Below are 25,089 nucleotides of genomic sequence, written 5' to 3' on the forward strand. Positions count from 1 at the left end.
AAGTATAATAAATATTGACGTTTATAATTTGTATTACATATTTAAACTTATCAAATATTGTTTTATATTCGGAACATTTATGTGATGTCGATATAGAACTTGAATTTAGCATTAAACCAAGCTCAGCTGTAACAAAAATACGTAAGTCATGGCACTTATAGAAATACAATAATTCATGCTTAGCTTCAAAACAGTAACCATATTATAACGGAAGGCAAAAGTCTTCATTTAAGTATGTTTGAGTAATGTTTATAGAGCACTAACTTCCAACGATATGAAAACATCGCTATGACGTTAAAAAACATTCAAGATCAATATAAACTTCCTTCAAGTACCTAATTTACCATTGTTTCAAGGCTTTTTCTCGGACTTTGGGGAGTAACGACACATATGAATCGAAAAAACTTTGCAATAAAACCTATTGACGCCGTGCCTGCCATAGATTTTACAGATACTTCAAGAATTGCTTAAAACTGCACTTATTTACAATTCACCACCAACACGTTTCAGGGCACTGCTTATGGGTAACATATATAAGGATGGGCCCGCGAAGCGCATTGCCATTCCCTGAAAAATGCAGCAACGGAAGTGCGGGGTGGCGCCACTAAAAAATAAAACACAACCAAAAGGAAGTCAATAAAGCTATGTTTTTTTAGTATACATTGATGTGCATAAACTAAAATGCATACGCAATAAAATAGTTCACTGGAATAAAATTGCTTGCAGTGATCCTTTGATAGTGCCAGTTGCGTCCGTTGCGCCATCTTTAGTACGTTGAATAAAAACGAATAAGAGCGCATTTAAAGACCGCACTACCCGTCGCATCAGTGGTGCATCATGATTTTTTGTTTGCTGTATTGGAAAGGGCAAACATTCGTGGTGTCTTGCTTAAAGTAATTGAACTGTGTTATAAAGCGGCCACGACAAGACTGATTGTTAATCAAAACTCAACCAAACCGATTCCTCTCAAATTATCTGTTCGACAGGGCTGTCCTCTATCGCCTTTTTCATTCGCGTTATATCTTGAGTCCTTATGTCGTAGTATCTTCAGAAACAAAGCAGTTCGTGGCTTCTCACTATCGCAATGTTAAATTAAGGCTTTGGCTTATGATGATGACATTGCCCTTTTCTGTAATGATAAGTGTGACCGAGGTTTTGCGTGTGACTGAGCGTTTTTGTGATAGTTCGGGTGCGTCTCTTAACCTAGATAAATCAAAGGAGTTCTGGTTAGGTTAATGGGGTACAAAGCCTAAATTTTTTGCCGGCATCAGGTGGGACTCCGAATACTTACCGTATCTGGGGGTTCCTTTGCATCAATATCGGAATAGTGGGCCTCACTGTGATTCTCTAACCCAGGCATGGATGGGTAGGGAGCTGTCTTTATTTGCACGAGCACAAATTTACAATTTCTTCCTGATTCCTAAGCTTATCTGTGTATTGCAGGTGTTGCATTGTGCAAGCAACAAAGTATAATCCATACATAGAATGTTTGCTACTATTGTGTGGCGCTCTCTGTGGAAGCCTATGCGTCGAGATAATTTGTTTCTCCCTCTGGAGGCTGGTGGAGCTGGTCTTTAGCCCTTGTTTGTTAATCAGCTTGTTTCAAGGTTTTTCTCTTTTAAAAAACAAGCCATCCCTTCCTTCTAGCTGTGTTTAATAGACAATTAAGTGCCCATTCGCCTAATTTTTTTGCACCCACTGGTCATAGGAGTGAGGGTCCTTTGTGGGGTTTTCTTAAGGACGTTGCCGAAACATTCCATTTCCTCATTGTACGGTTTTCCTTGGATAACCTATACAGTCTATCCAGAAGACAGATGACAAATGTTCTTATTGAGACATTGTTTCCTGTACCGATCTATTGGCAGCCTTACGTCCCCTTTCTAGACAATAGTGTACTAAAGCGGGTTCAACGAATGTATGTACAATCAGCCGCACTTTCTTTTTTAAATTTCACACAAGAACTTTACCTGTCAAGACGTGGCTTCGTGCAAAAGGGACTTTTGTGCCATGGTCACTAGACTGTCGCCTATGTCAGCAGCCAGAAACTATAGATCATTGCTTTGTGTATTGCCGTGGTGCAGTGTTTTTTTGGGACATTCTTCAACTGACTCTAAAAAAAAAAGACATTAATATTACGCCCTATACTATAAGGTTTTTGCCTACAAAATAAGCTTCTGAGGCGCCATGTGACCTCCCACAGGCTAAAAAGCCTGTGGGAGAGCCGCATGACCGATCGCCACGCAGAGCCACCACGTTCATCGAAGTCTCTGTTCAGAGAATAATGTGCTATGGTGCGGGGGGTATATGCTGCGCAGGATCGACCTCCTGCCTGGTTACATTTACTGGATGCATGTATATGTCTCCAGGAGTTTTGGATGTGTGATCAAAGTGAGGGTTTGATGCTAGTGTTACTGTGTATTGACAGGTTGCGGAATGCGACCTGGGTAAAGTGCTCGAAGTACTTTCATGCAATAAAGAAAAAAAAAAGCTTCAGTGACGTAATGGGTTCACACCACGTACCTGATTGTAAGACATGTGTTCGATTCCTGTATTTACAATGTTTTTTTTTAATTAACAACATTCAAATAAATTACGACCATATTTCTTGGGGTATATTCCCCTTTAGGTTGCATAACATCATGTTGTTTTGTTCTTAACAGCTGCAAAACCAGCCGCGAACGTAGCCAGGATGTGACGGTATGACAACGGTTACAATGTCCATTTACCTTCGCCGTAATCAATTCCTGTCTTCAGTGAGTGTATGTTGCCTTTAGGTTGCGTTCAGAGACAGCTCTCTGCAACAATCGCCTTTTAACATGCTTTAAACTATTTTTACTGATTTACGCCCCACCTGCGGGGGGGGGGGGGGGGGGGGGGGCGAGGGGGCGCAGTGGCTACGGCGCTCGGCTACTGTTCCCAAGGGCGCGGGATCGAATCCCGGCCTCTGCGGCCGCTTTTCGTTGGAGGCGAAAAGCAAGGTGCCCGTGTGCTGTGCGATGTCAGTGCACGTTAAAGAACCCCAGGTGGTCGAAATTTCCGGAGTCCTCCACTACGGCGTCTCTCATAGCCCGAGTCGCTTTGGGACGTTAAACCCGACCAACCAACCAACCATTTACGCCGCGCCGATTTTTCAAGTTAACTTATTGAATGTCGCAAAGATGGCGCGACGGACGCCAGCGACGTAATACGCTCATTACAGTAAGTAATTGTAATTCATAAAACTATTTTATTAATATATAATTTCAGGTTCCGTACTGCGCTTCATGATCGAACAAAACGTAAGGTTGTGTTTTATTTTTCAGTGACGCACATGGCAATTCCGTTGCTGCTGTTTTCGGGGAACGGCAATACGCGCCCGCGTAACAGCAATATGCAAGTGTTGTGCTTTGCGACTGTAGGAAGAAGGAAAAGAAAAATCCCGGGCCTACTAAAACTCTATGGCCTACTACTGGCTCTGTAGCTTAGCCACCATCGCTGCCTCGAGCGGACAGAGGAGAAAATGGAGAAGGAAGAAGAAAAAGAAGAGGGAGAAAGAAAAACGCGTTTTTTTTTTTGCTACCCAATTCTTGGCCGATCCCCCTCTGTGGATATGTGCCATAAGTTATTTGGACAACAACAACAACAACAACAACAACAACAACAACAACAACAACAACAACAACAACAACAACAACAACAACAACAACAACAACAACAACAACAACAACAACAACAACAACAACGCGTGTCGCAGCAGCCGTTGTCCGCCACCGAAGCGATGGCAGTTGCATTGATGGCCTACAACAGATAAAACCGCCGGTGACAGGCGGGTCCCGCCTTAAGCTGCGGGGGCTTACCATTTCCAGCTTCGTAAAAAAACAAAAACAAAAAACAGATGCTTGTAAACAAAATGTCATTTAACTATAAACAGACTTGCGAGGTCCATTTTTTGTTTACATATTAACCTCAATATTGACCGAGTCGTATTAAAAAAGTGAGACAGACAGAGAAACCCGGACGCGCCTATGACTGCATCAATTCTGAACTGCGTCAGTTACTTGAACCTCTTTAAGCACCACCCTTTAACATCCTACTTAGCCCAAGCTGCCTATAAATCCGCAGCCATTCTCGACTCTTCTTCGGTTACCTTCACATGCTGAAAAATTGTATCGCTGTGGGAAACCGAGGCATGGGTGAAAACACCATAGCAACAATGGAGGTTAAATCCAATTGACTAAGCGCAATTGACGCACTAGATAGAATTTTGACCGTCCGATTTCTTTTTCGTTCAGAAGTATAGTGGGTGAAGTCGAACTTTGTATACCGCCTTTCCCCTACATCCTCTTCCCCCTCCTCCTTCGATTTCCGCGCCTTACCGCATTGCATGCGGGGGCGCTGCCTGAAAATGCTCTCTTGCTGCCGAGACGCGCACTGTGGCGGTGCTGACGCAAGGGATTTATCGACAAGGGTTAAGAAATACGAGTTCCAAAGGGCCCTCTTCCGCCGAAGAGATGATTTATTTTGGATGTGCCGAGATGCATAACCGACAAAAGCTCTCCGTTCTATGGTATGTCTCCACAGGCTGTTCAATAATATGTGTACAGAACTAGCGACGCCTGCATCCGATAGCAACCACAGATCAGGGTTGTTTAAGTATCTCTCTTCTCGTCCTCGGCCATGGAAGACGACTACGAATTCTGGCGCAATACTTTACAGCTGAGTACTTTTCATTCCTCTCAAAGAAAACAAGGCAGAAAAAAAAAAAGAATTACAAGGGTTCAACGCTGCTGAACCAAATATTGAAGCGAAAGCATTAGCTGCAGGTGACCGAGCGTTCTATAAAGCCCCGCTTTAACTAAGCCGTATGAAAGTGCCTTAGTGGCCTATAGGGGTAGTGTGAATGCTATGGTTCTAGCAGGCTGATTCTGACAAAAGCGTCCCATGTGAAACGAGACTCAAGTTGGCAGCTCCTGCCAGCCCGTGTGTCACGTGGGGTGTGACGTCACAGCGTCACGTGGGTAAGACGTGGCTACCGCCGCGCTACGCTGAAGACTCGAAACCTAGAGTGGTATTGCTTTCGCAATAAAGCTATAACGACCACAGATGAGCTTGGAGTGGCAAGAATGTCTTGCAGGCGCGAAGTTGCATTTAAAAAGTGCAAATTATGTTTCATGAATGTGCTCAACAGCGTAAGAAAACACTGACTAGATATAAATGTACATTCAGTTCGCGTAAAGGTAACAAAATACCCGCACATAGGTTTTGGGAAGCGTCATGGTGTGAGTGATTTAATCAGTCCAAAGTGATGTCTCCAATAGTCGCAGCTTGCGTTTCCTGGAGCGCTGGGTCCTTGCTTGTAGGCGCCGTCCGTGTTGTAATCCACTAGAAGGGTACCATCGCCTGAAGGTGTCCACCGATGCCACAGTGTATTCGGAAGAACATTGGGATTCCTATAGAGAAAAACAGACATACGCGTCCATTTGCGCCAGTCCATTCGCATCACTCTGTCTTACATTGCAAGGGTTATACAGCGCAGTAAGAACAAGGCACGAAAGGAATGCAGGATGCGTCTGTCGGAGTTACATCGTCCTACAGATTTCTAGAGGCCTTCGGCGTGCCAGCCCGATCATCAGCTTTATTATCTTTTTTCTAACTAATCTCGGAGCCACAACTTGGGAGTACTGTGAATAGGCTAGAATGGATTACCACATTTGCGGCTAGAGGCGCACACGTTGTGGGCGGGCTGGGGTGCCTCGATGAGCGCGCCCCTCTCCGCCGCGAGGGAGCGAGCATCGAGGCACCCTAGGACGGGCCAGCCCTATTTAAGTGTTTACCTTGAAACCGTGGGTGCCTGTCTTCTGAGTGCTTGGAGCGTTGTTCCTGGTTCATGGCGATAGAGGGGGCAAACAAGCAGCTTAAGCTGCTCGTGACGGCGGCATCTTCCCGCACCCTCATTTATGACGGCTGTCATTATTTGCAACGCTGTTACATTTCCTTGTCAACTGCAAATAATTTTTGTCAGTTCAATATTGATTAATCAGAAGATTTACTCGGTGAAACGAGAAGGGGGACATGTAAAAAATAAGGACGAAGGAAGCAAAACTATCACCACCGCCATCATTTGTCATCTGGGCCGGCTTGCACGATAAAGTCCGAGCTAAGTCCAGACTTAAATGGTGTCTTTAGAAAGACCAAGCTTATTTAAGACGGCTCGTGTTCCAAACGTCGAACGCTCCGGGTTCATGTTCACCAGAGTGGCTTCCCCGAACGGCCTCAGCAACCACTTGGGGCATTTTTCCTCGTAACACAATCTTAAGCCGCAAAAAGCAATGGCACGGATTTTACACAACGCAAAATTGACGGAATGTGTACATCTTACAGCAGGGACAGTGCCAGCGCATCCCTGTATTTCCCTAATTTCTCTACTTAGACACCTGGCGTCCTTGTGTCTTAACCAAGACAGCACTAGAGTCGTAATCATACAAGCGACTTATTCAAGTCAGGACTGAAGCCCAGTCTTGACTCCAGTCTTAAGCGGCCATGCTAGTGGCCTATTCTTTAGACTCCAGTTAAGTCTGGACTTAGCTAAGACAGTCTTAAGATTGTTTTGTGCAAGCGGGCCCGAACTCATTAACATAAAATTAAGGACGCGACAGCTGGATGCACAAGATGTCTTCCTTTGGAACGCACGTAAAACACGTGGCTTTTAGTTCTCTAAAGCAGATGGATAAATTATAATGATTTGATGATTATGATAACGATGATAGACTTTAATGACACGGGGTTATAGCTTTTAGCTCAAGAGCGCGACGGCGCAAGGTGCCCGACTCGAAGTAGTGAGAGACCCATTTCCAAAGAAATTCATACCATATAAACCTAGCACCAGGCAAAGGGAAGATTGTGCCCGTTGATCTTCCACATAAAGGCGGGCGGATGTATACCACTACGCCAGCTCTTCGGTAGAGTAATTTTTGTTCCTACGCTATTGCACTACACTACTAAACATTCCTATTGCATCTGCTGTGCAAATGACGCGCGTGAGTGATGACCTGATTCTATATTCCCAGTGGAAACTTCAAGTAAAGTGCGCACCTTCAGTCAGGTGCGAGTAGAATTGGTTTGGTTGCAAAGTTTAGCGTCCCAAAGCGACTCAGGCTATGAGACGCCATAGGGGAAAGACTCCAGAAATTTTGACAACCCGGGTTTTTTTAACGTTAGCTGACTACGTACAGAACATGGACGGTACTCCGTTTCACTTCCACGGTCAGGATCGAACCCGGGCACTCCGGCACAGTAGTCAGGCATCTTAACCACTGCACCACCGCGGCGGGGCTTGTGAGTAGTACATGCGCATCTTCTCTTGTAAGATGCTATCATCCACGTACATATTTCTCTCTTCTACTCATTGAGGAGTTTACACATGCCTATTGTTACATGAAAACACCTGAAGCCCACTGGAAGCTTGCGTAAATACACTCGTGACCACCTCCAGGTGATCAGTGGCCACTTCACGCGTTCCATTTGAGCGTGAGCACGTGGCCTCAACAATAAACGGCGGTGCATAACGAATGAAACTTTATGCACTGCTAATGTTAAATCAAGCGGGGCCTTACCCATTCCTAGCGAACGAAGCGACCATCGCGGCAAAGTCCCGGGCCACCACTTTGTCCCTGGAGGAAGCCGGCTGGATAGTGTCGAGGGCATCCAGGAGACCCGTGGCGAACATGAAATCTACGAACTGTGGCACACCCTGCCACGATGGCCACGTACGATAGCTGGGGCTGTAGCCGAACTCGTAGAAAAATGCTCTGCCACCTATGCTGGATACTTCTTCCAGGAAGAATAACGTGGGACAGTAGATCAGAAAGTCGCCTATGGGACGCGCCAGTTCCAACAGGAACAGCTGGCCCAGAGTGTTGTCCAGCACACCAGGCCTGTCCAGGCCGTAGTGATTTACCACTGAATCCACGTCTTGGACGCCATGCGTCTCGAGGAAGACGCGGAATACGGACAACAGCCTGCGATTCAGGGTAAGAATTGCTCTCTTTGGTGACAGAAGATTTGTATCCTTGAAGGGAACAGCATGCCGCACCCGCACGAGCGCTGTGTGTCTAAGGCGACAAGAAACGGTAGTGATTTAGCTATAGCTAAGCGCACATTTTACGCGCGAACGCATGTAAAATGGTTCGTTGGTTTGTGGGGTTTAACGTCCCAAAGCAACTCAGGCTATGAGAGACGCCGTAGTGGAGGACTCCAAAATTTCGACTACCTGGGGTTCATTAACGTGCACTGACATCGCACAGCACAGGGGCGCCTTGCTTTTCGCCTCCATAGAAAAGCTGCCGCCGAGGCCGGGATTCGATCCCGCATCCTTGGGAACAGTAGTCGAGCGCCGTAACCACTGCGCCACCCCGACGGGGTGCATGTAAAATGTTTTATACTTGGCTAGTCCGATTAGACTTAGCTAAGCCTGATATGCTCATTTAGACTGAGGAAAGCTAACGTAATTATGTCAATATTGTTCGAACATGCCCAGACTTCATTTACTAATTCCTAACTTGATTAGGCCTAATAATCGATCTTGGTCATGGTCATAGTCATAGTAGTCATGGTCACTCATAGCAGGCCACAGTGTAATCATATATACCAAAGCTAGGCTTAGTTGTCATTGCAACACACGGTTGGCGGACGGAATCCAGAAGGACAGAAAGCTGGGCAAGTGTATTTTTTGTTATCCATATTTAAAAAGCGCGAAAAAGACGAAGATAGAACAAACACTTCCTTAGGACTTCCTTAAGGTGTCGAGTAATTCACATGGACTTGATCCGAATGCTGACATTGACTGGATCTTTTTAACGCGCGAAGTGCTTCTGATACGACGTGCTTTCACCCGGCGTACTTAAGCTGTGGCTTTTGCTCTAGGCTGCTGTTGCCAATGTTGTTGTTTCGAGCCTAGGCGCGCCAACCGTATTTCGATGGATGAACGAAATACAGACACGCCCATGTGCTGTGTGATGTCAGCGCGGGTTGGAGAAACCCAAGTGGCCTAAACGAACACAGGACCTTCAACTACAGGGTTCCTTGTATACCCTATGTGCTCCTTCGGTACAATTTGCAATTTTCTAGCGCTTCTGCAGGAAGCAATGTACAAAGCCACTTTGTTGGCTAACACGGCGGAACCTGTATGCGCCAGGACTTTCTGCTTTGTTAATTCATACAATTAGGCCACGAAATTGCGATTACCGGAGTGGGTTATGGTCCAAACCAAAATTTAACGTGAAAAAGGTACACAATTCTCAATATCACGCGAAAATGACAAAACATACAAAACCATTCATAATGGGAAGTTGACATAATCGGAATAAAGTCGAAATGCACACATTTAATTTGCTTCATAAACAAAAGTCGCAGCCCAATACACTTGTTTGTCATATAAGATAAGTCTCTAGACTTGTGCTAAAAGAACCTACAGAGGCAGAATGGACGACTAGCTTTGTTACAATAATCAGTTAATTGCTCTCGAAAACTAGCTGAATATATCGTTGAGTTAAACTGCTTAGTGTATATAGTACTGATTGCGTCCGCACATTCACCGTTGGCCAGGTGAAATTAGAAGTCACACAAACTGATTCTATCCTGGATATGAACAATCGAAAAAGAAAACATTTGCTCAGTCAAACTTTGCTTAAAATTTTAGAGCGGTAAGGTTTGTATGCCTGCATAGTTCAACAGAGAAGTGCAAGCGCTGGAATCTATTTAAACATGAATTTACTACAATTTGCAATAGTGTTTTGGTCCCACACTACTTTGCCACGTTCAATGACTAGCTTTGGTATTGTCTGACATGTCAGGCTTTCTACTTGAGAGCTTGCACTTTAGCTTGGCCTGATACCTTACGAAACTTCATTGCCCTGCTGCACATTTAATTGAGTGCGTATTTCGCCTGAAGTCTGGAGCAAATGTTAATCCCAAATTATTGTGCACAATTACTATCTTTAATTTGTGTGAATTGATCCTGTATTTACCCTTCAGGATTGCCTTCTTCTGTGGCACAGTAACACAAACTTTTATTTTTCAAACTGTAACTTCGCACTAACATACATTTTTATTATTTTGTGTACACATTACTGTTAAGATCAAGCTTACTGCTTATATATTTATTCTTATATTAAGCAACTATTATTACCGGAACAGCGATACTTAGGCAAATGATGAATAAAGCTAGCTTGAATTATGGTGAACAAACGTTAACGAAAAGAAAGTCTAGAGGGCACTTTGGACCACTAAAGTGCGAGGAGGCGAAAGAGATCATAGCACGGTGGATCGTAGCCCTCTACTGCGGCACCTCTATCACCCTTTCTTCTTTCACTCGCACTTTCCTGCCTTCCTTTACGGCGCGGTACATGTCTCCGCGGAGAATTGTGACAGATACTGCGCCTTTTCTATCCTGTACTGTAAATCAATTTGAAATGCTGCCCCGCCGGGGTGGCGCAGTGGTAAGACGCCCGACTACTGTGCTGGAGCTCCCGGGTTCGAACCCGACCTCGGCGGCTGCGTTTCGATGGAGGCGAAACGAAGTGGCGTCCGTGTGCTGTGCGATGTCAGCGCACGTTAAAGATCCCCAGGTGGTCGAAATTACTCCGTAGCCCTCCACTACGGCTCCCCTTTCTCTCTTTCCACTTTCACTCCCACCTTCCTCCCTTCCCTTACGGCGCGGTTCAGGTGTCCACAGAGCAAGTGTGACAGATACTGCGCCTTTCCCTTCCTGTGAACCAACCAACCAACCAACTATGCTTGCTGTACTAGCCCCTCCTAGACATCTGGATCTGCTTCTGTATTTCTGTGTGGCGCGGCGTTCGAGGAAGCGCCAATGAAAGGCGCCGCACGGACGCATGGATCGGACGCCTGGTGGGGTCAGCTTCTTCGACGCATGAATCGTCTGCTGGCGTCATGAACAGTCGTGACGGTACATGTTGTTGTTGTGGCTGCAGGAAGAAGGAAAAGAAAATGCACAGGCCTGCTACTGGCTCTGTGGATGGGTCATCTCAGCTGCCTCGTGCAGACAGGTGAGAAAATAGAGAAGAAAGAAAAGGAAGAGGGAAAGAAAGACGCGCGCTTTAACAACAGCCGTGTGACGGCCTACAACAGATAAAAATTCGGTGTCAGGCTAGCCTCCGTCGCAAGCTGCGGCAACCCACCTGTACCAGCCGCATCAGGGGAGATCCAATGGCAAGCCGGCGATGCCGTGCATTGTGATGCATGGCCCGCTCCTTGTTGAACACAACCAGCATTCCATTGATCGCATCAAATTTCATCGGCGTTCTATAATTAGTTCACAGGAAATTAAAGGCGCAGTATCTGTCACTTGCGGAATCCCGCTATCATCACGGTAGATAAGGGGTATTATGATGAACGTTTCACGATCCGGGGCGTGCCGCAGTTGGCAATGCGCTCGGCTGGGGATCCAAGGGATGGAGGTTCGATTCCTGGTGGAGACAAGGTTTATTTATTTACTAACTATCTCCCTTGAAAATATGACAGCCTCGGCCGACAGCTCCTGCTGACAACGATAAGGCAGTTAAGGCTTTCGCCTTAAAATCATGACGTTCATCACGATGTAGGTGCAAACATCGCTTGTATAGCCACCCCCTCTCTGCTTGAGATCACTCTTCACATCTCCCCAAACAATATGCACCAGGCATAGCTCATCATTCTTAGACACCACCGAGTACCTGCGAGGGGTCAGCGTCAGGTCTGTCGCCAGCCCGAAGGCCTGTATCAGTTGAGAAACGTGCCGTGCGCCTTCGTTCCTGGATACGCCCACCAGAAAGTCGACGCTGCGAAGCCTCGCTTTAGAACGAGTCGGACCTCCCAGTTTCCACGGGTAGTAGCCCGTTGCGCTGGGAGCATATACGACCTGGTCGCTGCTGGTCGCCAGCTCGTTGGCGGCCAGGACCGTGGCGGAAACGCTGCGCTTTCGCAGGCAGGCGACAACTTTATGTCGTGCCGCAGCGTCTCTCATGTCTCGCCTGCCGCAGCCCAGGACGCCTGCCAGCGCGTTGCCGTTGATAACGGCTCGGTTCCCGCTGTTTCGAGGCAGAGGAGAGAAGGGTGAGCCGCTCATCAGGATGGCACGCCGGAAAGGCGTCTCGTTTCTCGAGAGGTGGAAGCCAATGGCCGAAGCTCCGGCGTCCTGTCCCAAGACTGTAATTCGCCGGTTGTCGCCTCCGAAGTGATGAATGTACCTGAATACCAAAGCGGTGCCCATCTTTGAGGCTGTCACAGGTCACCGAGGAACACGCAGTGCTACAATGAACTGGGAAGACTCGAAATTCCTTAGCTCCATGAAACCATCCCGAAGAGTACTTACGCAAGCATGAAGCGGTGACACCTACATTTTAAAGCGTCCGTTACGTTCGCACATATTCACTGCATAAGCTCGGTAAGTGTCTGGCTTTGAGAGACAAGGTTTCAGAAAAGACTAGGCAAATGTGTATCGATTTCATGCCCTCTACCATAACCTGTAAATAACAATAACAAGCCTTCACGCTATAAGGCTTTTCTGCTTATTTTCTCTAACATAGCACGTTCAGTGCAAAGCGTGATACCACTAGACAATGGGCTGTAAAAAGCGTCATTAGAACTATTGTCTCGTTAGCGGTGCCAGAATCACGCCTCTACCAGGAAGGTTAAGAAACCTATCGAGAAAGTTGCGAATACAATTGAATTCCCCCTCAGCGGTTAGCCTTATATCTTTGATGTAACTAACGCTAGTCGAAATACCCTACAGAACCATGTCAAAAATATGACAAAATAGTTTGTAGCTGTGACGTTTAGGGCAAAATTTGGTCGTAAATATCATATTTTTCTGCAGTGCTGTACTACTATTCCGTAGTACTGGAAATATTTTCTGTTGCATTCTGCTGCAACCCGAAGTTTCGTAGTACGTTTCTGGTGTAGCTGTAGAAAATTCTGATGTTACAACGGAAATTCCTGTTTCTCGCAACAAGGTTAACTGTCAAAAACTGCACAGGAATTCTCTCGAAACAAGAGAGAAATTTCCAGTCTTTTCTGACAGAGATTGTTTTAGTGAGGGGGTGGAGAAGTGTGAACGAGAAAGTGCCGATGTGGGGTTGCGGGGCCGTGGGTGGGGCTCCTCGAGAGAAGTTGGCTTCCCGTAGCGCTATCGAAATCGATTTTTGTTTCGTCGCCACTTCGTTCGATTCGCTGCTGCCAGGGAATCTAATGGTTAGGTGCTTTGCGAAGAGTGGATTTAAATGGGTTGGTGATAGCGGCGCCACTGCAGGCCAGAGTTAAGGTGCCTAGTGGATGGCGCACCTGGAAAGAGAAGGTGCATGATTGCGGAGATTGATCGAGGTTGCAGGTGATTGCTTGGGCATATACCTAGGCGACAGTAGAGATCGGCGCTTCTGGAGGACGCGAGCTGCACTTCCTAAAGCTGCGAATAACGACTTCACTCGCTAAGGCGTCACACGGGTAACACTGACATTTCCGCGAAGTGCCACTAACACTCTCGCAGAAAAAAAAAAATTATTCTCTTTTCGTGGAGAAAATGTTTAACCACGAAAGGGAAATAACAAGGAGATTATAATTTGGATGGAGCGCATTTGGAAGGTACTCAAACATTATGACTGGCAGCCTACCGGTATCGTTCAAGAGGAGAGTGTATAACAGTCGCATCCTACCGGTACTGGCCTATGGAAATAAAACATGGAGATTAACGAAAAGGGTTCTACTTAAGTTGAGCACAACGCAGAGGCCTATGGAACAAAAAATGGTAAGTGTAACGTTAAGAGATAGGAAGCGTGCAGAGTGGGTCAGAGAAATAACTCAAGGTACTGACATTCTAGTTGAAATTAAGAAGAAGAAATGGGCATAGGCAGGACATGTAGCTTGAATAAAGCACAACCGATGGTCTCTAAGAGCAACCACTTGGATTCCAAAGGAAGGTAAGCGTAGCAGTGTGCTGCAGAAAATTAGGTGTGTGGATGAGGTTAAGGAAGTCGCGGGGTCCAGTGGATGCAGCTAGCACAGAACCAGGTTAATTGGAGGAAAATTGCAGAGGCCTTCGCCCAGCAGTGGGTATAGTAGTCCGGCGGACCACGATGCTGATGATGCTGTTTTGCGTCACGACATTGCACTCCATGACCAAGTTAAAAAAAAAATCCTGTCAGGCATTCCCACCTGTGCACCCATCGGAGAGCCAGCACCTGGTCCAACAGGCCGACGTTTCCGGGTGCTTCGGGCACGAACATGTTGAGGAAGCCAAAGGCGCCAACCCTGTACGCAGGCACGACCACCACCGCGTCCCACAGCAGCGCCGCTCGCCGGCCGTCGTAGAAGGTGTACGTGCCCCCGCCTCCGAACTGGAAGCGCCCGCCGTGCAGCACCACCACCACGGGTCGGGAGCGACAGCGACCACCACTGCTCTCTTTGCGCGTGGCTGTTGGCGTAAGCGGGACGACAAAGGGAGAACAGCGGTAGTTAAGACACACTCTTACATTTTCCATTTTAAGTCTTGATAAAAAAAGTAGAACCACGGCAGCTCAAGGTTCACGTTTCCTTTCCCTGCGAAACTAGACCCAGAGTAACAATTAAAAAAATGATGCGTCCGTCAGCCACCTCGCTCAGTGTAAAGAAAGTCGGGCGAGAAAAAAACACAGCAGCAATATTAGAAGGTAAATCCTAATGCTTTCGCAGAATTGTCACGCCATATGACTCACCGTCCTGGGATGCTCATTTTCTCTCTATTCTGAAAGGAGACGCAGTGACTAAAATGTTGTGAAAGCTGCCTTGCCAATCTTTCTGGCCCTAACGAATAGCACTACAGCACGTCGGCGACAACGCAAAACGTGAAATGACGATGCCGAAAATAAGTTGAGGAACTACGCGGAGAGCCTTCTGCAACATATTGACACGCTGCATTCTTTATTTTCCCTCTGTGCTGATCGCGAGCGTGTGCCTCCTCGAGGCGAAGAAACCGACGTTCGTCTCCTCGAGGCGAAGAAACTGAAGTTCTTCTGTCGAAGCGGGCCTGCTAGTTTCCTGCCGCACTGTGACTTCTGTTACTCCTGTGTCCCGCGGTGACTTCTGATCAGAGACTTCACACCGTGACAATATAACCTAAAGAATAGGGCAAATAATCAAACGCGTAAAAGGCACAAAGCGACAATGCTTCTGAATAATCATGGTGCATATTTTTGTGGCGGGAACAATGTCTACAACATTTTAGACATCGTGTAAAACTTTTCACTTCACAGAAAGGAAAGTAATGGACAATTGAATAGAAGAGAAACGTTCAATGTGCATATAACAAAAACATTTTTCTACATTGCTAGTTTAAAAAAAATCTGCGATAGTTCCTCCGCGGAAGAACAAAACGACATAGCGTTTGGATTCGGATTTAGATTGCGCATCTGCTGGACGGCAGAAAGAGTTTCATTTTATTTGCAAGTTGTCATTACAGAGTGGACTGCAGAAAGGATTTCATTTCATTTGCTAATTGTCTTTACAGAGAGGAGTAAATACAAAACAAAGTAGAAAAAAAAACGCAGCAAAAGAATAAGATACAAAATGTTAAGCTCCTCATCTTGCAATGTCAGCTAAAACATTTTTAAAGCGTTGGTATCTCCAATGGGATAGTCCGGGAAAGCGGTTCCGATCCTGGGATGTGCGTGGGATAAAACTTTGGGAAAAGCGATCGGTACGGCAACAGGTAATTCCAACTTTGTGAATGTGGTCAATGCCATCTGAATGATAGGGCTGATTACAGACTAGTTCACTGCGCAGGTGGGTGTTACAGAAGTGCAGTTTGTGAAATGTGCAGAGATGAGTCGAACGACGGCGAGAGGCAAAGGACGATAGAACGAAAGTTTATTTCATGGTAGAAATGATAGCAGTCCGATTGTAGTTGGGCAAAATGAATCTAGTGGAATTACTTTTAACAAGATCGAGTGATTGAATTAGCTTGGCAGAGTTCGAGTTTCATACAGCGGAGGCAAAACGTTTAGTGCGGACTAAGGTTTTGCAAGGAATGAGGCAAGAAGCAAGAAGATGTCGTTGCGCTCACAACGTCAGCGCAGTCAAAGCCGTCAACGCAGACAACGCCGACGACGCCGACGCCGAATTCGCTTCGAACTCGAATTCTAATGTCGTCGCGTTAAAAAGGCTGATAACTAAATTCATTTAGGCACTAAAAGACAATTTGGAAGTTGCAGTGAATACCAGCCTCGACCACAGTCTTCAAGAACATCAGCCGTCAATAATTGATGGCCACACTTTTTTTCTAGCATCTTAACAAAACCGTCTTCATTCGCCCATACCTTTTTATTTCGATGCGTACAGCAGGATTCGGCACTAAATTTATTCATTTCTGACTGTATTCGCTTCCTTTTGAACTTCTTTACCCATTACGCACCCAGCGTTCCCGGTCTCCAGATATTCAGGTAGAGGCAGTCGTCCGTGTCCGTCGCTTCGACAGCGGGCAGTCTGAGTACGGGGCTCCACGGGTACTGCGGGCACGCCGGCACTCCTCGGCGACGTAGCGACATGCCCGGTCGGTATTCGACGAAAGCGGCCTCGGAGAAGCGTTCGGACGGCTCTAGGCGTCCGTAAGGGACACCCAAGTACTCTCGTACGTGGCCGTCCGCATTGCCGCTTTGGTTCGAAAGGAGGCAGTGCGTGTCCATTCGCTGTACGATGCCGCCGAGGCTGTCGTCGACGGGCACTGGTTCGCCCTTGTGAAAACACAGCAACCGGTACAGCAGCACCAGCACTCCGCACAGGAGTAGCACAGCTAGAGTTAGAACGGCTGCGTGATAGTCGAGTTCTGTACTCTTCAGCTGTAAATCACGATTAAAAATTCAGCCTGTAATCTAACTTTTCAAGGCTTCCATGCCGTAACGCCACCATTAAACTAAACTGTGCAGTTAACCATCGGCGACCCTCTAGGAGTTATATTTTTTTCTCAGGATGTGACCTCTATGTCACTAGCGGCAGAGCTTAAGTGAGAAATAGGTAGGATATATGGAAGTTTCGGCATTTGTTTGTGCAGTTCTGTTTCTGGGTGCTACCATACGACAGAAGATGCCCAATGAGAATGTACAGATTAGGCCAGTGTTGCGGAGGAGCTCAGTTGCATATTTTCTGAAGTTAGCTGAATGCATTAATTTCTTTAATCATATGTTCGAGATGTGTCTGTCTGGTGGTGAATCGCATTGAATAACAGGGCACTTAGGAAAATTTAATCGCACAAGGCACTGGAGTATTGCTGTGCAGTCATTCTAGGTCTTGGAGCACTTACTCTGGCATCTACATGGTGGATCATGACTAGCCATGACTTCGAGCTCTATCGGCACAACGGTAGTGACAACTCTATAGCGAGAGCCGTGGGCATTGAGGAGTATAACGGGGAATGTTTTTCAAAGAGCGAGCAGTCACAGCGGTAGCCCATGGAAGCGGCCAAAGTGAAGACAAGCGGCCGATACAATTTCTGAGAGATGGTATGAACAGACCTCACTGCGCAAGAAGGACAATGGACGTTGACGAGCGTATTTATCTCGATTCCGTGGGTGATTCGGAGGCGATTATAAAGCGTACAAAAAACATTCGACTGACCATTGAGCAGCAAAATGTTTGATATTTAGCGCGTTTTATGGGAGGTGCACATTTGCATTAAACTCCCTATATCTACGATAGGTGGCGGCACGCATCCAGTTATGGTTTAGAAAATCGGAGGCGGGCAATTTCAGAAGGGTGGCAGGACACAGGCCGGTGAAATAGATGGTGACCAATTCCATTTTCACTTCAGGATATTACGACATCCATTTTGCTGCACTTATGATTGCCTGTGTGTTTTAATAGAGTAAATTCTGACATGACAACGTCTGACGCCTTGCTACCATCGGGCGTGACGGATCGAAATTATCGGTGTATCACTGGGAGACCAAAGTGTGCACGCGCACTTCATTAGCTGCGGATTATACCGTCGCTGGCATCACGAGCACTCCTATGCAAGCTGCTTTGTATGGCTCACAGCAACGTGACACTGCGATGATAGCAAATACTTCAAAGACGAAGCGTGACTTCTTTGGAGCACATATGACTTAGCAGTATCGCTGAATATCCAACAGAAGAGCACGCATGCTTGTATTTTACATTATTCACTCATTGGTCAGTAGTTTAAAATCCAACGAAAACTCTGATATTGACGAATGGGAATTAAGTTACCCATGAGAAAATAAAGGCTTTGCCGGGAAACATCACGCAAGGTAATGATCACCTTCTAAGAGAAACCGTCAAGAAGGAAGGAGTGACAAGGGCATTGTGTTACAAAAGGAGAGTAACCGATGGTATATTCCAAGTGCTTCAGAGGAGCAAAGATGGTAAGGAAGTTAGGCATGGGTGAAAGAGATCGGGAAGATTGTGAGGGTAAGGAAACTGCAGTAAGCACAGGACGGAGTTATTTGTCAATGGGATAGTGATGTCTTTTTTTGCGGCAATAGACGTTGTTAGGATGATGGTGATGAATTCAAACTGAGGTAGCTCTTCCTTGCGCTCGTGTGTCTCGCTTGCGATAGAAGTGAATTCGGAGAGAGAAATAAGCGTATTGTGATTCAGCACTGCACCGAATATATCTTGCGTTAGAGTAAACCAGTCTAGCTGATCTGAAGCTAAACAGGTCGGCCTGTTTTAGGGATACAGATGTGAATAGGGGTAATTGTTAAAAATGAGACGGGAGAAGAGTTGTACGAATTAGATGTAACAGCAGGTCTACACCAAATGCTCATAAAGCGACGTTTCTAAGATAACGAAGGTTTCTGCGTCGTTTCAGTTTCACAACAGTCGACTGAACCGCATTTGATCCCCACACTGTCCCAAACATTTTGTGATGTACTCTTTGCTGTTGCTGCAATGTAGAGAATTTAATCAAGAAATCAGTTAAGGGAAAATAACCTATTTTTCTGTCTTGCAACTATTGGCTTTCGCACAGCCCAGGAAAAGGTGTTCCGGTGGCGATCATGTTTTTTCCTGTACTGTTAGATTGCGCACAGTTTCCGAGAACAAAGACGCGAAATTCAGAGTTCCTACATGTACAGAAGTCCACTGTAGACGAAAAAGTGCCGTTAACAACAAAAAGAGTAGAGGCAATCAAGTCTTCTTGGGTGTGGAAATGCGAGAGCATTAATCCACAAAGGCCACATGAGCTTCATCAGATTGCTCTCTAAAGCGCCGATACACAGTACACGCTTGAATATTTAAAAAAAAAAACAAATAAAAAAACGCGATAGTTTCCCCAGAACATCACACATGTCAACCCGATGTTGCGGCTGTAGTCGACGCACCGCTGCGTGTGGAAAAGAGCTACGGCAAGTCGCCGCTACGCGCCTCTCGCTCGTCGGACACCCCAGACTTGACGTGTCCACGAATGCATGGTTCGTAGGGGCGGATCTCTCCCTTTCCACATGCCTCTCTCATCGTACTGCTGCCGACGGACCGTGAAAGTAGTACGCCGCTGACGGGTCTTTCGACCATTGAGGTTCGTAAATCTTTCGCTTTAATAAGAAAGGCAATGACAGTGTTCAGGCTAGGAAAAAATAGTGTGGTGAATACTTACAACATAGGGATTGGTAGGTCCAGTAAAATACACCTTTCCTAAATTCCGGGAAATTTGATCGCAGCCACAGCGACCAATGCTGCTGGAGGCGTGGCATTCTTCTTCATCGTCTTCGTCTTCTTTGCCGGATCTCTGAAGGCCAGAAAATAGCTTAAAGTGGGGTAAGTTGCTTGCGCTGCTGCTCTAGAGCTGATGATGATGATGATGGTGGTGATTAGTTCAGTAACGTTTTTTTTTTTTGCGTAGGTACATGTGGAGGGAAAAGAAAGCCAGATACTGATATATAATGGTTACAGTCATGCAAATGTTGAATGAAAAAAAGTAATAAACAAGGCTAAACAGTTGTCCAATGTAAATGGCTGGAGTATGATCTTGGCATCTAAATATGTTAGACCACTGAAAGGGTGTGATGGCCCTGTAAAATGCGAGCAAGTACTTAAACGGAACAAAATTTCAGGCTTTACCACGAAGAAGAAGGCGGGGAATTCACAATCGGGGCTTGGCTACGGCGCCCTCCAGTTTATGCCAAGATACCCTTAAAATTGCTAACGAAGGTACAAATCTTATTAAAACTGCATTATGTAGAGCCTGCATACACAACATAGTTTAGGGCTTAACTGCGTAGAGTCGGCTGCCTTTGTAGAACTACCACTGTGTACCAGTTTATTATTGTCATTGTGGACTAGATTAACTTGCATTAGACTGAATTACGCGGACACCTGATCCAACACAGGCAGCTCTGACTCTTCGCCTTCATTTGCTTTCTCCGTTGACGTCTAATGCGCAGGGGATAAATTACGAAGGAAAAACAAAACTGCTGTATCTATACTTTCGGAGGGAATCTATGCGACACGCACGAGACATATTTTTTTATTCATCCATTTACGTTCTCACTCACATTCTAGGCCTGAAGGCTGTACTAAAAAGAGCGGTGAGGAATAGGACATAACGTCTCGCAGATGCTAGAATGAATTAAATATGTCGCAGAATGCACCAGTATAGAATTTCGTTGTGTACTCAATAGTATCGGTTAAGGAAACAATAGAATGAGGCGCCAAGTATTGTTCTTTCATACCGTGTAAGTGAAATCGAACTAACGCCAGATGCGCCAGCTTTGCTGTAGTCGTCATTGCATTGCACGTGTTACTTTGGAACGCAGGTATCTCACAGGATTCTACCAATGGATTAGTCTAGATACATGATCGCTTCTTTTCATCAACAGTAAATATTTATATGCAGATATGAGTGCTAACTGTAAGATAAGCTCTATAATTGCTTTTGTTTATTTGTCTATATCATTCACGATGGTAGTAATTTTCTCTTTTTTTGTCCGCGTGGTTGCATTACGTGTGTGGGAAAAATGCTTTTCTGCGCTGCTCACTCATTTCCTCTTTTTAATTGTGAAAAGGAAAATTATGAAAAGCTGCACACCTTTGCCAGTTGTAATGCTGGAATAAAATTTCGCGCTTATCTTTCCTAGCTCATCATTCCCAATTTGCCCCTGATGTGAGAGTGATAACAGGGTCGCTAGAAACGCACGTTTTTCACTCCATCATTGTACACCAACTTGGCTAGACAGTCCCCGTATGCAAGAAGAGGTAGCTTCCACTCTTCAGGTTCTTTAGTAGCCGACCAGTATGGTCTTTCTTCTCTGTATTCACAAACCCGAATATGAAGGAATATGAATATGAAATTTGTAATTCACTCACTTGACTGAAGTAATAAAAGCCTACTTCAAGGAGGACAAATCAGCCATCGGCAGGAGAAGGATCCAAACACAAGTTAAGGAGCCATTGGTTTTGACTGAATAATTACAGAACAGGAATGATCTATTGCTTTAGTCTTCTTTACACTTTATTGCCATAAAACAAAGTCGCTGAAACTGTGATAAACTGGCGCCGCTTGCTTTAATTTTTTTTACACAATGTTAACTTGCAACAGAAGTTGCTCGTAAAAGGTTTTGCAAAGTTTTCTCGCGAGCACATCAGCCGCTACACTGGGAACTCACGAGTTGCAAGCGCAGAGAGCAGGTCGGTGTTATACCTTGCGAACACTTTCGACGGAGCTTCCGTTTCCGTTTCTACGTTACAGGCGTCGTGAAAAGCCGCTGCATATAAGGAAACTCAAAAGCTGCAAAAAATAAAAAAAAATAAAAAATCGTCGGCACGTGTTTTGTTGGGAAAATCGACGCGGCTGCTGGTCTGGAACCCTAACAATACCGGTTCACTTTAGCCAAAAACTGGTGGAGCGTCTGTCGTCTGAGCCTTTTTAGCAATGAGTAATTGATTACCGGCAATCAATTGCAAAAAATTATGATTGGAATAATACGAATCTTGTTGCTTGAAAAGTAATCAATTGATTACACAAATACATGAAAATGTAATTAATACCAGATAACCCGTTTCGAAAAACAGCTTTTATCCGACCACAGTTATCATTTCTTGGCTGAACTGCGATATCATAGTACGTGCCCGTCGTTTAGTGCAATATAAGTTTTGAATTATTCCGGTCAACCTCTCTGCTTTTCCTTTCAATATATCCATCTATCTATCTATTTTCGTGTCTCAATGGACACCAGGGAGCGCTTAAGTAGAAGACGTTTCAAAGGACGACCGCGAGCAGTCTGCTCTTCAGCTTTCCGTTCGTGTTCCTAACTGTCGTCGTCGTCGTCTTAGAGGTGGCAATATGATTCGTCTGCACTCCTAATTTCGCCAAGACCAATGATATCCCATTCTCTGCCCGCTAGTTCTTGCAACAGCACTTCTCAGCATTTCTCAAACTGTCCTCATAAGGTTCCACCACTCAACGCTGCTGCGTTGTTTCCAGTGGCGGCCTGTCCTTAGCCAGATATTCAATCACCCTCCGCTGCGTCACAGGTATGACTGCCGCCGTGCTGACCGTATCTCTTGCCAGGCGTTACACATTCTACGTTCTACAGCACCCTCTTCCACATCTCGCTTACTTCTTTGGGCTCCAGCCCACTAGTCACTCAGCGGAAACACACACTCTCGCTCGAGATCTCAGCTGCCGAGCCGAGAGTATGATCAGCCACCCTGCTTCCGCTGACACTAATATCTCACGCGCTTCTCTACTCGCCACTTACACGGACATACTCCAGCACTACCGACTCCAAAGGTGCACATATCCTCCCGCATACCGCGATCTAACAAGACGCGAGGCCGTCTAATGGCGCAAATTACAAACTGGCAGCTTCCCACACCCCCTCTTATACAGCAGGATCTTTCCGGATCAGATAGCCCCCATGCGTAAACACTGCTCAACTCCTGCCACACCCATACACATGGTGTGGACTTGTACACATTACGACGCAGACAACACAAACACCCCAGAGACGTGGGAGTCTCTCCTGTGTACTTCCGAGCCAGCAGACCAACGCTGGCTTATCCAGCGCGCGGTGGAGGCCGCGGCATCCCAAAGGATCCCCGCCGACCTCCTCTAAGTCAGCGCAACCGGTCCTTTGACTGGTCCTCTGTTTTTGGGCGCAATAAAAGAGTTCTCCACCACCTATCTTTTTTCCTACCCGTCGCCACGACGGTCTGCGCAACCCCCGTATGCGTAGCAACTTTGAAGCCGCACGTTCTAGAGGCACGTCTGTTGCCGCAGGCGCTAACAGTTTCTCTAAAGTTCGTTTCGGTTGGAATCCGTATTTGTCAGTTCTGGCACCACGGTCATACATGGCGTTCCGACAGCGGGAGCTAAATCATTTCATTCTTTTTTAAAGTAGTTTATGGTGTAAGTTTTGCTTTGAAGAGACAAAAGATATCAAGCATATGGAGCTTCCAATAGTATGTGCTGTATAATTAATGCTTGCGATGCAAGATGGAATTGTTGCAGGGAGACAACTGTCTGCCCCTCCGGGGTGGTACACGGGTAAGACGCCCGACTACTGTCCGGAGTTCCCGGGTTCGAACCCGACTTCGGCGGCTGCGTTTCGATGGAGGCGAAACGAAGTGGCGTCCGTGTGCTGTGCGATGTCAGCGCACGTTAAAGATTACCAGGTGGTCGGAATTCCTCCGTAACTCTTCACTACGGCTCCCCTTTCTCTCTTTCCACTTTCATTCCCTTCCTGTGAACCAATTAATTAATAATAAGACAACTGCCTGGGAGACTACTGCTAGAACATTGTTTGCACATAAGAACTAAAAAAAAAAGATGGTATCATGGCAGAGAGGGCTCATGAAAAACGCGGGCAGGAAATGTCACGTGCTGCTATGAAGATAGGCATAACGTGATGGCCGTGGTATTACTGATTTATTATTAGATTTTTTATTTGCGAGGTACCGGAAGAAAGTGGTACCACGTTTCATCTTTTAGGTCTGCATTTTCTTTCGACATATACGTCTGGTGTTACCATACGATGCGGTGTATGTGAGGGCTCATGAAAGACGCGGGCAGGAAATGTCACGTGCTGCTATGAAGATAGGCATAACGTGATGGCCGTGGTATTACTGATTTATTATTAGATTTTTTATTTGCGAGGTACCGGAAGAAAGTGGTACCACGTTTCATCTTTTAGGTCTGCATTTTCTTTTGACATATACGTCTGGTGTTACCATACGATGCGGTGTATGTGAGCCGCGAACGAAGAAGGGCGAAACACGGATTCTACAGCACGCAAAAAGTGTTGACTGGACGTATTCCTTTGCGGCGCGCGGGCTGTCACTACAGATCGACTGAAAGTTTCTGTGGGCAGCAACAAAGTCGACACTCAATTTTTTCCTGTATACAAAGATCTGCAATGCGTCTGTGCCATCCTGTTGTCAGAAGCCGTGTATGCTGCGAGAGGGGCCTGGAAGACATATGCAGACGGGAAGACATGTCTTGGATGGCTGCGCGTGCTGACACCTGACGGTGATATTGGCGTTCACGACAGCATCGTGCCACCGCGCATTCATGCAGAGACAGCGTTGGAGGATTTGCTTTGCTTTTTTCTTGCCCGCGCACTATGGAGGAGAATGGGGACGCGGACTGACAGCTTCCTGTCAGGGTGGATTAGCAGTTGGTCCGTCGGATCAGCCGTCCTTGAGCTCGCGCTTTTCCGGCAACAAGAATATTTCCTCATGCATTCACGCCTTGTCGGCTGTAATAATGAAGCCCGCCCACGACGGATCACAGCAGCTCCATTCTGCCTGATTAGGCGGATGGATAATTCACAAGATGTTAGGAAAAATTCGCTGGATATTATGTCTATCGAAGCCATACTTCAGTTGAGTGCAATAAAAGGTTGTGGTGCATGGGTGAAAATAAAACGCACTCCGTGGTCCATGGTTGCGCAAAAAACGGTATCACGCTTTGTCGTACAGCGCCCCATGACACTAACACTCGAGCTGTTTTACTGTAACTTGCTTACTGCTTGATTTCGTTTCACATAATTAAAAAATCATGAGACAATTTCGTTTCACATGGTTAAGGAGGGGGAGAAAAATTTATTGACAATGAAATGATTTGGGAAG

At 46.1% G+C, this 25,089-nt stretch overlaps 1 protein-coding gene across 1 annotated transcript; it reads right to left on the reverse strand.

Moving 5' to 3' along the window:
• Positions 1 to 5,251: 5,251 nt before the first annotated feature.
• LOC146200007 (acetylcholinesterase-1-like) lies at positions 5,252 to 17,326 on the reverse strand. The gene is made up of 7 exons (XM_084592254.1): positions 17,303 to 17,326; positions 16,418 to 16,841; positions 14,185 to 14,443; positions 11,712 to 12,224; positions 11,178 to 11,301; positions 7,593 to 8,023; positions 5,252 to 5,429 (listed from the first exon to the last, which is right to left on the reverse strand). The coding sequence occupies exons 1-7, from the start codon at positions 17,324 to 17,326 to the stop codon at positions 5,252 to 5,254; spliced, it is 1,953 nt and encodes a 650-aa protein (XP_084448380.1).
• Positions 17,327 to 25,089: the final 7,763 nt, after the last annotated feature.

The sequence above is a fragment of the Amblyomma maculatum genome, chromosome 2 (genome assembly GCF_055883805.1).
Source record: "Amblyomma maculatum isolate TAMU_Amacu chromosome 2, ASM5588380v1, whole genome shotgun sequence".
NCBI lineage: Eukaryota > Metazoa > Arthropoda > Arachnida > Ixodida > Ixodidae > Amblyomma > Amblyomma maculatum.